General features: G+C 35.6%; 1 protein-coding gene across 1 annotated transcript in view; it reads right to left on the reverse strand.

The window, feature by feature from the left end:
* The window catches only part of LOC145662927 (suppressor of lurcher protein 1-like), a 2,696,516-nt gene that overhangs the window by 109,034 nt on the left and 2,573,277 nt on the right, over positions 1-14,205 (reverse strand). The window contains exon 10 of the mRNA XM_081728947.1: positions 1,861-2,047. Coding sequence (XP_081585073.1) covers positions 1,861-2,047 — 187 coding nt within the window. The remainder of the gene's footprint in view (positions 1-1,860; positions 2,048-14,205) is intronic.

The following is a 14,205-nucleotide window of genomic DNA, read 5'->3' on the forward strand; positions in this document are numbered from 1 at the left end:
CATTTTTCCACTTACCATTTTTCGTTTTTCTATTTGTGTTTTCCACTTCTATCTAACTTATCTCTTCCATGTTTTTTTCTCATGCAGTCTATCTTCATATATTTTCCTGTGGTTCTACTCATCCAAAAGCTTGTTTAATTAGTGTCTCCACCTGTCTTGGGTCATCTTTATTCTCATCATCCTTTATCTGTTTGGTTGATGTGACGTTCTTGAATGTCTTATCTCTTGCTGTGGCTATTCTCATTATTTGTCTGTACCCATATTTCTTTTCCAGCCCTGCACAAGCCTTATGAATTGACGTTTCTTTTGCAATTCCCACAGCCCTTTTGACCTTCTTATTTGTTGGCTTGTATGCCTTCTCTTCCATGTTACATATTTCATTCCATGTTTTGTTCATTTCTTTCTTACACTTCATTGTAACTTGCACTACCTCTTTGCACGACCAAGTCTCCTTTACTTGTGATTGTTCTTTCCTTGATGTTTTTTTCGAGCATTATTTCTCCAACTTTCCTTACGGTATGGCTAGTCAACTTCCACCATTGTTATATGGCTTCTACCAATTATATATATTGCAAAATCTTTTCCTTGAACTTGGTTACTTAGACTTACCTATTTTAATCTCCGTTATTTTATCCTTAGTTCTCTCTGTCTTGTGAGCTTAACATATTTGTTCACTGTTATCTTATAATCGGCTATAAGCAGCCTATGCTATGAGATCACATTTTCTCCATTTGTCGTCCTCCTGTCCCTCACTTACTTAAGGTATTTCCTGCAACACATAATATAGTTGATCTGACTGATTCTGCCTCGCTTACGCAACTTACAAACTACCTGTTTCGCTCCTCGAAGTTGATGTCGACTATAGTCAGGTCAAATGCAATTCCACACTGTATTATCCTTTTACCTACTGCATTCCTTTTCTCCAATTTGCTATCATTCATTTTCTATGTCTTTAGCAATTTTTTCCCACGAATTCCAACTTCATGGAGGCAAAAATACTTTATCTAAAAGAAACTAGTGGTTTGTGCGCCACGTTCTTCTCACCAACTACGAATATTTCTCGCTTTTCTAATTGTTGTTAAACATAATGTTCCTTAGAGTTTCTAGGTGGCCCCGCGTAGCATAGTCGCTAACGCTCTCGTATTCGGTGCGAGCGGTCCCAGGTTCGATTCCCGTTAGGCTCTCTCGGTCGAAAAAGTGTAAAAAGCTTTTTCAGGCCAGCCATGCTGAATGACGTTTCCCTGGGTTTTCCTTATTCGCAGCAGGCCTGCCGGGATGGTACCTCACATATACGTCCCAGGCTGCTTCCTTCCTTCTCCAATCCTTTCTTCCTTCCCTTTCCCCGGATAGTGTGCTCGCCGATGGACATCATCCCTCAAACGTGAAGGGCTAACTAGCCATCGATGCTGAAAGCGCAGAAATCTAAATCCCAAATCCTACTCTTTGCTTTCTTTGCATCTTTTCCTCTAAGGCGGTATGAAGAAGACAATTTCTTCGCAACATATATCCAACCTAATTGACCTTCCTACGAAAGATACTCGCAAAAGCATCCTCTTCTCTCTTACTGGTCTTAAAACATCTTCGTGTGTTACTCTCTCCGTCTATTTTATCTTCTCGAGCTTCCTCTATTCCAGATTACGTGAATTATCCTGTAACTGATGCACCATCGGTCCTATTAAAGTTGGTTAGTGAGACATTAATGCATTATGGTTGTGTGGAAAAGGAAAGTAACCTACTTCTTATTCTGCACATTCTGTTCGTTACCAGTGTTGCAAGGTAGTATTATCAACAATCTAAAAAATGACTTTTCAGTAATTTTGAAATACATGCAACATTTTAAATAAAAGAATCTTTACTTACTCTTTGGAATCGTCGTTCGGATGGTAGAGGTTAAAGTCTGTGAAAACGATTTGGACACGCTCCTTCCCTCTTCCTTCAAACTCATAACGACACAAACTTCCTTGGGGGTAAGGGTTAGGGTAGTTTGGGGAAGAAAATGTCCCATTCTTCGTAACATCACTTTTGAATATGTGATTACAATTCACCGCTGAAAAGTAAGAAGAAAAAAATTCATTTTATTTTTTTAGATCGCCCGATATTATAGATTAAATGTAATATGGTATAGACCTAAGCCTATGTATCTACAGATTGGACACAAAGTCCCGTCATCTCCATAATCAGAATCCGTAAACTATATACACTGTAAATATAATTATATAAACTATCAATCTAAATGAAACATGTAAATCCATACAGAGCCGTAGCTAGAGATTTCGGCGCCCGGGGCGAAGTAGAATTTAGCGCCCCCTACACTCACCTTACCAGTTGTTATGCTACGCTGAAATTTTATTCATCTTCTTGGAAAGACCAAACCATTGCAACAACCAAAAAAGATCATTATGTACCCTTTTTCAAATAAGAGCTGTTTTCAAGAGCCTTATTTTGGACTTTTTGTTAAACTTGACAAAACTACCCTTGTTGTATACAAATTCACTAGGAGAACAGTTATGTAAAGTTACAATGTTTACAATGTTTCATACTATCGATAAAAAATGAATTTCAATACATTAAAAACTATGTGCTTTTAAATTGTTCGAAATGGGTGACATTATTAATTTCCAATAATAATTGTAAACTTTTTAATTTTATTTTGTATGTGACCACATCAATAGTATTTTGATTTCGATCTTTTAACGGTAAAAAATATTTTGTGAAATGTAATGGAAATTCAAAAGGAGCCTTCTTTATGAATTTCTAAATAATGATCGATGGATGTGAAAAATATGTTTTCAATGTTTGTACTTAAAATCCTAAATATACTTTGGCTACTACATATGTCTGAAATTATAGTAATTACTTAATTTCTTAATGAATGAAAGTTCCGAATTTAAGGGACTTATTATTGATTAACATATTAAAATACACTAACTCGCACATATATGAAGAATGTGTGTACTTATGTTTTGTGTGTATGTAAATAGATAAAAACATCCAACAACTAGACACGCATGCACAAAATACTATGCTGGCGATACAAAAAGTTGATGAAAATATGACCCCAATAAATTCCTCCGAACAGAAAGCATTTGATATGTCAATGGAATTTAAAAATAAATCATTGGTAGTGATAAGTGTCTGAAAAAGTCGAACTTCGTTAGGCTAATTTATGATCCCTCGCAAACAGCAGCTTGAATGTGTCTCTTCATTCTTCTCACTTTCATATCTTCATTCTCACCGTCGCACAGTGGGTCCAAACCAGGCAATTCTTAGCAAAAACTCGAAAAATGAAATAAAAGATTGACTCGATATAATTTGTTATAATGAAACCTCAATAGTGTACACATAAAATAGTGTGCAGGAAAAGAAGTGATAGCAGTTTACAGTGAACTCATAGGACATGTAAATTTGGTTATCCACCGAAGCCGGAGAGACGCTGCTTAGTGACAGAAGATAGGAAATTGACTTTGAATGCAACTATTCCTACATTGCGTGTAGATAATTAGTGGCTGGAATACATGGTGACACGACCCACATGTATGTATCGTTTTGTATATTTAGAATGTTGATGTGATGCGTAGTCAATAATCATATTTGGAATGATGTTAATATCATTATCATATCCCTATGGTAATCCCCTACCTATCATATTTGGAAAATATGTGGTACTGAAAGCATATAAACTATAGTCAAACGATAGAATGGCATTTTACTAAAAAAATATGGCATAATATGTTTGTGATTTTTAATGTGTCGTAGCGGAAACATTGTTCTTACTGCATGCAAAGAGAAAACCTGCACATATTTGCACTTTTGGGAAATATAGCGCATGAAAATGTTTGAGGAAAACCGCATTCTGGATGCAATGCTGCTTTTGAATTTAGCTGGGATGAATGTGAGAGCAAGTGTTAGGTTATTAGACGTGTGATCCCCATGCACGCAGTGACAAAGTTGAATATAGATCGATTCTGGAAATTTTGCCACCAGACCTCTTTGGGGGCTTCATTGTCACAACGAACTCTCCACAACTTTGAAATAATTTTGAGAAGCAAGAACTTTTCTTCAATTTTGTTACTATTCAGTTGTAAAATGAATAAGTACACTTTTTCCTTTGATGCGTAAGAATGTAAGTCAATTGTAAATTGCCCAATCAAAGCATATTGCCCACGCGTTTGTTCATCCCAATCATATAATCTGTTATATAATTTAGGCGCGAATATAAGGAACATTTCCTTTTCTGATGTAAACTCTATGTTTTTGATAAAATAATGTCGAAATAATATTATTGTAACCAGGGTGGATTGATTTAAATCAGTCTGATTTAAATCACGATTTTAATCAAGATTTAAATCACTTGATTTTTTAAATAAAAATCGTTGATTTAAATCAAATTCCGAAATGAATTAATTTAAAGTGAAAGTAAGTAAAATCCCGTTTCTCTTCTGTTATTTTGATTATGGAAGATAATAATCATAATACAATGAGACTCAAATGTATGTAAGCACAGTATGAAAACGAGTATCATATAGGGAACGATCAGGGAAAATCCCGTTTGAACGGGTTACGGGTGAACCCTGCTTTCTTCTCTTTGTAACACAGGGTTTTAAAATTTTTATTCCAACGGGGAAATCACCATGGACATTTAAGATGAAAACTCTTTTGTGTCCACGTCTATTTGTTTGTTTCCAGATAATAAGGGCGTATTTAGAGGGGTCCGATCCCCTCTTCGAAACAAAAAAAAAATTTTAAAATTTTGGGCGAAATTTATGTACTAAATAAATAGAAGTTCCTCGGGATCGTAATACGACAAATTTTGGATGCGTTAAAATATCGAATAATACTTTTGATAAAGTCGATACTTGACCCCATTGCAGAACATGCCGCGATCTGCGATGTGATCGCAGAAAATTTGCCGCGCCTGTGCAGGAAAAAATGTCAGAGGAAATAAAATAGCCAACAGAAAAGTATAAAAACGTGCCTGCTATGTATAGGTCTTAAATGCACGGACAACTCGCATTTGAACTGTTTTTCACATCACATAAAGCATATTTTTAACAATCACAAATGTTCGTTCTTATGGAACTGATCATCTTGAATTTTTTTATTTTGGAATTCCTGCACGAATTCGCGTTATTATTCAGTTCAAAATCTCTTGTTGTCGCGAATTCTGTCGAGGAATTTGAAGCTTAAAATATATAAAACGATAATTATGCCTGTTGTGCTGTATGATTGTGAAAAATGATCGCTTACGCTGAGGGAAGAACGCAGACTGAAAGTATTTGAGAATAAAATCCTGAAACGAATATTCGGAACCAAAAGGAACGGAAATGAGGAATGGCGAAAACTTCATGATGGGGAACTGCATAATTTATACCATTCACCAAACATTTTTAGGGTCATCAAATCTTGGAGGCTCAGGTGGGCAGGACATGTAGCTAGAATGGAAAAAGTAGGAACGCTTTCAAAGTTTTAACTGGAAGTTCAATCGGTAAACGACCATTAGGAAGACCTAGGCGCAGATGAGAGGACAATATTAAGATGGATCTCGCAGAAATAAGAATACAAAATAGAAACTGGATTCAGTTGACTAAGGAAAGAAGTCAGGAGAGGTTTTGTGAACATGGCATTGAACCTCCGGGTTCCATAGGTCATAGAGTGAGTTAGTTAATTTTAGGCGAAATTTACGTACTTTATATGTATTTCGTGCCGCTAGCTAGTTCCAATTGTTTAAAAATGTGCCCCTGCCAAATATCAGTAACTTTCGTGAAAAGAAAAGTGTCATGTTGATAAACATTGCTGTACTTTTTCCTTAATGCTTAAGAAGCATTGTTTGGGATTGAAATAGGTTAACGATTGGGAATTAATTCAAAATTAAAACCCAATACTTTCACTAAAATGACATAATTAACATTTAATACTATTTCCTAATGTTTTTTCTTCAGTTCGCGACTTATATTATACGAAGAAAAAGATTTGATTTAAATCAAAAAAATCGATTTAAATCAAAAAAATCAACAAAAATGATTTTTTTTTAAAAAAATCATGATTTTTTTCCACCCTGATTGTAACTACTGCACACACCGAACTAATTGGTTTTCTTTCAATTTTCTGCTTCATATTGCGTATTCTTATTTTTGCCAAGAATTCAATGCTTTGGCTCCACTGCGCGTCGTGATTAATCGGATTGGGTAGAAAAACGTTTTGAACTCATCACTGTCAAAATGCCGAACACGACTTTGGTCGTTTCTGATTTTGAAAATGCTCCTGCGTACATTATAAGTCATTACTCGGCACCTTGTATACCACATGTCATTAAGAAATCATCTATAACTCTTCAAGTAATAAGTAAAAACTTGTTATGACTTACTTAAACTCTAGGATTGCGAGCGAAGCGAGCAAGAAGATTTTTAAGAAATCTATGTATTTCATTAATAACCGACAGCAATACTGATCTAATAGGGCGCCAATACTTTCTGGGGGCGACTCGTTTTTTACTCATGTCCAACATCACTTTTTCTTTCTCCTTGCTCGTTCGGCGCCCCCTTGCTATCAGCGCCCGGGGCGGGCGCCCCGCTGCCCCCCCCTTAGCTACGGCTCTGAATCCATATGACAGAATCCCAAATGTATGTCTTTCTTGTTTCAGGTATAAATAATGGCTAATATAAGCAATTATATCATGAAAGAACTCATCGTCACGAGCACCTGGATTTAAGAGAGGAAGTTAAAAAACGTTGGAACAGGTGCGTATGAATTTCCAGCAACAACTCAGACATGATCCCCCTCCAAAGGGAACAGTTTTGAGTTGGGAACAGAAAATCTTTTGTATTATCTGTGTTAAGGACAAATCACGAAGAAAGGAATAATGCAGAGAAGACGCGGCATCACTGGAAAGATTACCAATGAAGTCAACTCGCAAACGGTCCGTTTAACTTGGTTTACACCGGTCAACTCTGTGCAAACAAATGAAACATGGCGTAAAATTAGACTCATATCGACCGAAGGTTTTGTTTAAGAATAATCTGACAATGATTTAAAATGAGAAAGGAAGCATTTGACTCACTTCTGCAGGTGTTCGACACTATCTCGAAACGTGAAAAAGAGAATTTCAAATATGTCAATTACGAATATGTCATATACGAAAATTCGCTAGCAAGAAAGTCTTATGATCAAAGAAATCCCCATATTTTTTAAAAGAGGTAATTGTAAGTAACCCTCCCCATGTCATATGAGCTTGCGTGGACGAGGGAACAAATTCACAGTCCATATTTTTTTGGACCTGTTAACCAGCATCGATATATTGATATGCTAAGAAACTGGTTCATTCACCTTAGGGAAATCGGAGAGATCAAGGAGATATGTTTGTTCCAGGAAGACAGAGCGCCTTCTCATTTTTTTACTTCAATGAACTGTATCTATGACGCTCGGATCTCATTTACTTTTCGCTCCACTTGACTGGCTACCTCGAACCGTTGATTTAACGACCTGTAAGAATTCGCACTGGGTATTCATAAATAATTGCAGCACAACATTATATTATGATTGATAAATTGAGACAAGCTGTAAGACTTGCTTTCAGACTTGTTACTCTAGAAATCCTGACAAGAATGTTCTCACAGAATCTGGTGACGTATTATTTTGTGTTCAGAACACGGTGCAACCCATATTGATGTGTTAGACACTAAAGACAACAGGTGTTCATTAGACATAAAACTCAATCAATAGTGTGTACATTTATGGTTATGATTAGAGTTTGTATAGTTTGAGTTCTTAGTACTTTAAGGGTGTGACGGAACTTTGTGCCCACCCTATATATAATATATATGACATTTCAAACATTTATCCAGTGACGGCTCATGACGGAAGTCACTTAGGTAAAAATAAAACTTTACCGGTTCAAACTAAGGGAAAGAAACTTAACTAACCCAATTCTTGTATACAAGAATTAGAATATTAGGTAACTTTGTCTCCCTTAGTTTGAAGTAGTGTTACCACGAGGCGAGAAGTTTCTTTTAAAAACAGAACGAGATAAGAAAAATGAAAATTGTCGTCTAATTTTCGAGACACGAGTGGAGACGAACCGAGACGAAAGATTACGATACCAAACGAGAAAACCTTATTTCGTGTCTAGCTTCATAGACAACACTAGTTTGAAAGCTATAAAAAGTTTCATTACTATGTACACTCATGTCCAAAATGATTGTCGTATATCTATAATTGTCTTCTTGTAAGAATATAATTCGATAATGATTTTACAAGGTACGTTTAATACTGATACTATGTGTGTGATCGGAAAATGTATATTTGTGGTAAATTGCATAGGAAAAGAATTATAAATACGAAAATTAGAGTGAATACGAGGACAAAATGTTGCTAAATTGACAAGAAAGTTTTATTTTCGTCTTATTGTTCTTACTTACTGGACTTTTGATATGAAATTTGCCACATACATGTCTTTGCCGATTATACACAGTAACAATATAAAAATACCGGGCGAATTCGTTATCAAATTATATTCCTACAACAACATATTTATAGACATGCGACAATAATTTTGGACATGAGTGTACGTGATCCCTCACGAGATGCCACTGATTTTATCTTACACTATCACAACAAGATATTGTGCTGTAGAAAAGGAAGCGTAGAACGAGGCGCAGTACATATCAGAACACAGTTCCAATATTCTTAGGTTTATAAGTACAAAAACGACAGTTCTTGTTTTCCCCAGGACATGCTAAAAAATGAAAATAAAACTGTAAGTATTAAAATTATGCCAGTAGATCAGAATCAAAGGAAGTTTTGCAATTTTGAAATGTATCACATACCGTAAATTCACAAAAGAATAAGGTCTTTCATTCTATTTGTAAATATTTGAGACAAATGTTTATACAATATACGAAATTATTTATAGAAATAGCATGGTAATGTTGTTTATTATTTTCTTCAAACACACAAAACTAATTTGCAAAACAATGTACTCTCTCTCTCTTTCTTAACCGACTTCTCTTTAACCGCTTATGAACTTAGAAATAATTTATTTTCGTTATCAGTTACGTTAGCGCTCAATAACAATATACGACTCCAAAAATTACACACATTTTAAAGTATAACTTTTATATTTTTAAGCCCAATTTTGTTTTTCTTCGTTTAGTACGAGGGCTATCCAGAAAGTAGATTACGTTTTGGAATAAAAAATCAACAAAGTATAGGAAACAAATTTTATTATATACAGATGAAAGCCACACACAAATACTACTTTTCGACATAGTCACCATTCAAATTAAGGCATTTATCGTAGCGATGTACGAGCTTGGAAATTCCTTCGTCGAAAAATTCGGCCGCCTGCGACTTCAACCACTTCGTTACCTCTTCTTGCAGCTGTTCGTCGTCATCAAAACGCTGCATAGCCAGCCACTTCTTCATTGCTGGGAATAGGTGGAAGTCGCTCGGTGCCAGGTCGGGACTGTACGGCGGATGAGGAAACAACTCCCACTGAAAAGATTCAAGAACTTCACGCGTGACATTTGCCGTGTGGGGCCGGGCGTTGTCGTGAATCAACAAGATCTTAGAGCTCAACATTCCTCTGCGCTTGTTTTGAATTGCTCTTCTGAGGTTTTGCAGAGTTTGGCAATACCTTTGAGCGTTTATTGTAGTGCCTCTTTCCAGGAAGTCCACCAAAATCACACCTTTTCTGTCCCAAAAAACAGTCGCCATCATCTTCCTTGCCGACATTGTTTGCATGCATTTCTTGGGTTTTTGGGGAGAACCTGTGTGCCCCCACTGCATTGATTGCAATTTCGTTTCACAGTTCACGTGTTTCACCCATGTTTCGTCACCAGTAACGATGCGATCGAGTAAAGAGTCACCATCCTTATTGTAGGCGTCCAAAAAGTGCAACGCTGCAGCCATTCGCTGATTTTTGTGGTCCTCTGTCAAGATTTTTGGAATCCATCTTGCACAAAACTTGTGGTAACCAAGCTTTTCGCTGATGATTTCGTGCAACAAACTTCGCGAAATTTGTGGAAAACTCAAAGAAAGTTCCGTTATTGTGAACTTTCGATTTTCACGGACTTTAACATCGACTTTTTCGACAAGTTCGGCAGTCACTTTGCTGGGTCTCCCACTTCGATCTTCGTCGTGAACATTGGTTCGGCCATTTTTAAATCTTATGACCCACTGTCGCACTCCACCTTCAGTGATAATGTTGTCCCCATACACTTCACACAGCTGCCGATAGATTTCTATCGGTTTACAGTTTTTTGCTGTCAGAAACCTTATTACTGCACGCACCTCGCAGCTCGCGGGATTTTCAATTAACGCAGACATTTCAAACCGTCACAGTATCTTAACGGAGCACAGCACGAACCTCTCACTAGCACGGCTAGATGCCGACTGAGCTGCGCAACGCTCTGACCCCAAGATGGCCGCGCTATCCCCGCCCCTAGCGGACACAGACGAAAACGTAATCTACTTTCTGGATAGCCCTCGTATATATGTATGTAAATTACAATACCTTATTTCATTGAACATTGTAGGTACTCAATGGCATTTTTCAGTTTCGTTATTTTCCTCAATCAATACACATACATCGTAAAAAAGTGTGTAAGTTTGTGATAGTACATCGTGCTTTATTCACTAACAATATTTCGTTCAACTGACTGTGAGTATCATTAGAGCAGCTTGACCCCAAAATTTCTCCTTTTCATAAATTAAATTTATTGAATTTTAATACTGTAAGCCGTTTTAAACCATTATAGAGCTGCTATACAATTCGGGAACTGTGAAATGACGCTTTTGGAGCTTTGAAATGAAATCTTCCTTTTAACTTAAGATTTTAATTATCCGACAGGGCCCAGTCCGGTGGTGGGCCGTTAACAGAAAGTCTACTGTAATCATTTTAATTTATGATTATTGCACAATACCAATAATAATTACACTAATATACTGCGCTGAACACGTTTAGAAAATTAAACAAAAAATAGAACTTTAGACAAATTGGCATAATTTGATAATCTATCCATCGAATTTATCAAAATTTGAAAAGTTATCGACTAGGCGAACAAGGAGATTACTAGGATTTGTCTGTTCGAAAAATATAAAACGAAGTAGCAAAGACGATTAGAAAGTTTATTCAATCCCTTCAAAATGGGAAAGCCTATGATTAATTTCCGTAACAAAAATAATTGGGAATTGGTCAACACCATAACTTGAAACTTTCCCCGAGCAACAAGCATTAATACTTGCGTCTCTTTCGTAAAATAGTTGGGTCTTGTAGAAAAACATTAGTTATACATGTAATATTTGCCCCCTAAAATTTAAAACCTTAATAAACTGGTACTTGTAGGGTCCCCAGTTGGTATTTAATTGAAGTATTGCCCAGAATATATTTATGCTCCATCTTAGGGAAATATATTTAAGTTGCATCTAAATTATTTTTTTTCAGTTCTTTTAGAAATTATATCATGGGCCCATTCCATGCTTTACTAGTTAATTTCAGGGAACAATATTTGACTCAAGGCCTTAAGAAACATATTTCGTGGGCTCTAATAGACATTTTAAGAAATGGTCCTAAATTATAAAGAATTTTTCGTTTTACTTAAGAGCAACTTGACAAAATGTGTCAAAACTAATATTTAACAGCAGAAGCTTTCGTTTCTCATGTTATATCAGCCTCTATGTGTCATATCAATCTTCGTTATTTTAAAAGCCAAATTATGTGTAGCATATATGTTTAGAAATTCCCTTTTTTTGAAGCCGTCCTATACACAGTGGAAACATATTGCAACCCACTTGATGATCCTACAACTATTAAATCCCTAGATGTCTATGTATTGGTAGCTAAAATGAAGTCAAAGGTAACACATTTTAAAAATCTTCCAATTTTTTGGAAGATTAAAATATTCTTAGACAAAATTAAATTTTCACTACCAAACAAACGACGTGAACATCTGCAGAGAACAAGAGAAAGATGTGAAAGCTAGAACTCTGAATTATGTATGCAGATTAATGTTTAGTGTTTTACTTATTAAGCAGTTATTTATAATGCACAATAAGTGTTATGAAATAGCTGGGACAAATATTGAAGGGTATCCGAAAAAAAAAGGGTTCATTGCAATTTTTGTTAAAAAGCCGATATGGACACTACCTGTTTATACTAGTTTGAACTTGTAAATGCACTACGGATATAGTGAACACAGTGACTCGTTGCAGAGAAACTTACACAAGAAAAATAAATATACAAAGAAAGAAGGTGCCCATCAACATTTCAAATTGCTTCTCCTGACAAAAATTTAAAGTGTCGATTAGCTCCTTTCCGTGTACCCTTCAATTGAGTTGACGATTCAGGGAATAATTCTTTAGTTTATTAAGGAGAGTAGAAATAAACAACCATGTCAAGTGGAGTTTCTTTGGGAAGGACTCCAAAATTTTGGGGGAGGTGGCCAAGTTTCATATGAGGATAAATTACATTAAAATTTGTAAAATCGCTTCTAAAATTAGATTAAATTTACAGAAAAGTTTGGATTTCGGAAGGGGTCCCGACCCCAAAGGATCTACAAGGACCAACTCCAGCATAGATCCTTGTATATAAGAAAAATCTAACATCAAAGAGATAATACCGTTGAATGTACTGTACAATATTGTTAGAGTTTAACGCAGAAAATGTCACAAGATAATACTAATACAAATCGATAGAACTTACTGATCTAAACTAAATAATACCTATAAGATTAAAAACCTCGTGTGTAGTTTCGGAGAAAATGGAGGAAAGCTAATTTCTTTGTGAACTAAAAATAGATGCTATATGAGAACCATGTCACTTTTTGAGATGATATCTTCATTCAACATTACATTACGATACTAGAAAGATGATTGTACATGTTATAGTTGGTGAGATGGAGACTACAATTATAATTACTCTAGATTTTTAAATTCTTTTAAACTAAAAATATTTTTCGGAAATAGATTGTAGAAGTTGTCTGTTGGAGATAATTACATCGAGGTGAACGAAGTAACATGCTTTAGGGCGAATTCTCATTTGTAGGTTTCGACAAAACTGAAAAAGAAAACCTCTTGTGGCGCTAAAACCTATGTCGTTGTTGCTAGTAATAAATCACAATTTTTAATTTATTTGATTCACAGGATGTTAAGGAACTAGACCGAGTAGCTATAATAGGTAATTCTTTACATCAAAATACAAAAGAAAAAAATCCTACGAACATGACAGGAATAGTGCTTCATTTCAGAGATATGGCGGTCTAACAGTATGAAAAATATGTTGTAATAATACGCGCAACTTTGTATATATACGTCGAATCATGGAAGTGGCAATTCATAACGCTTTCGACTATTCGCTGACACAATTTCGTGTTCACCGCTGTTAAGGTTTAGTTTTTGCCTTTTGGACATAGTTTTAAGCCAGAGCATGTATGGGAATTTATCCTACTGAAAATCTCTTGCCTACAAACGTCCATAACTCCACTTTAGAATTTTTTCTGTGCCAAAGATTTTTGTTCCTATCAAGATATGATCCTAAGAAATATACTGGGACCTATGCTCAGAGGTCCACACTTTACAAATTAAAAGTTTTCCTATGTCAAAGTTTTGTGGTATTTTGTGTCGTTTTGTGCCGCAAACCAGTCATTTTCAAGATGTACTTTTATCAAATATGCTGGGGTGCATGTTCCCAGTCAACCCACTTTTGATATTGAGAGATTTTCTATGATAAGACTTTAGTACATCATAATAAAACATATGCATTTATAGTAGATCGAAGTATACTACTATTTGAACTTTGATAATAATGCGAAGAGTTCTGTTAACATTTCTGTTGTTTCCAAAATTTGACGCAATATATGATTCTTTTTTACGCTAAAGAAAAGTAAAATGAAGGGAAAAAAGGAACTCATAGTATTTAAGACGAAACATGAAACCTAAAGGTCACTACTCCATTTGCAAAAGCTTCTATTATTTCGTAATTTGACCGTCGTTCAATTGGTATGGCAACTGGAAGAAGTATGTAAACTACAAATTTTTAAAACAGAATTTTTTACCTCTAATGTGCATGGTGCCTGGTTCGATCAATTTCCAGAAGGGGCGGATCCAGGACGGACTTCTGAGGGGAGGAGCGGTGGGTTGTAATACTGCTACTTAGAGCTACTTTTTAGAGCTACAAACTCTGGGATGGATACTATTTATACATAAAATAAG

Source organism: Thermobia domestica, chromosome 10 (assembly GCF_964235325.1).
Source record: "Thermobia domestica chromosome 10, izTheDome1.hap1.1, whole genome shotgun sequence".
Taxonomy (NCBI): domain Eukaryota; kingdom Metazoa; phylum Arthropoda; class Insecta; order Zygentoma; family Lepismatidae; genus Thermobia; species Thermobia domestica.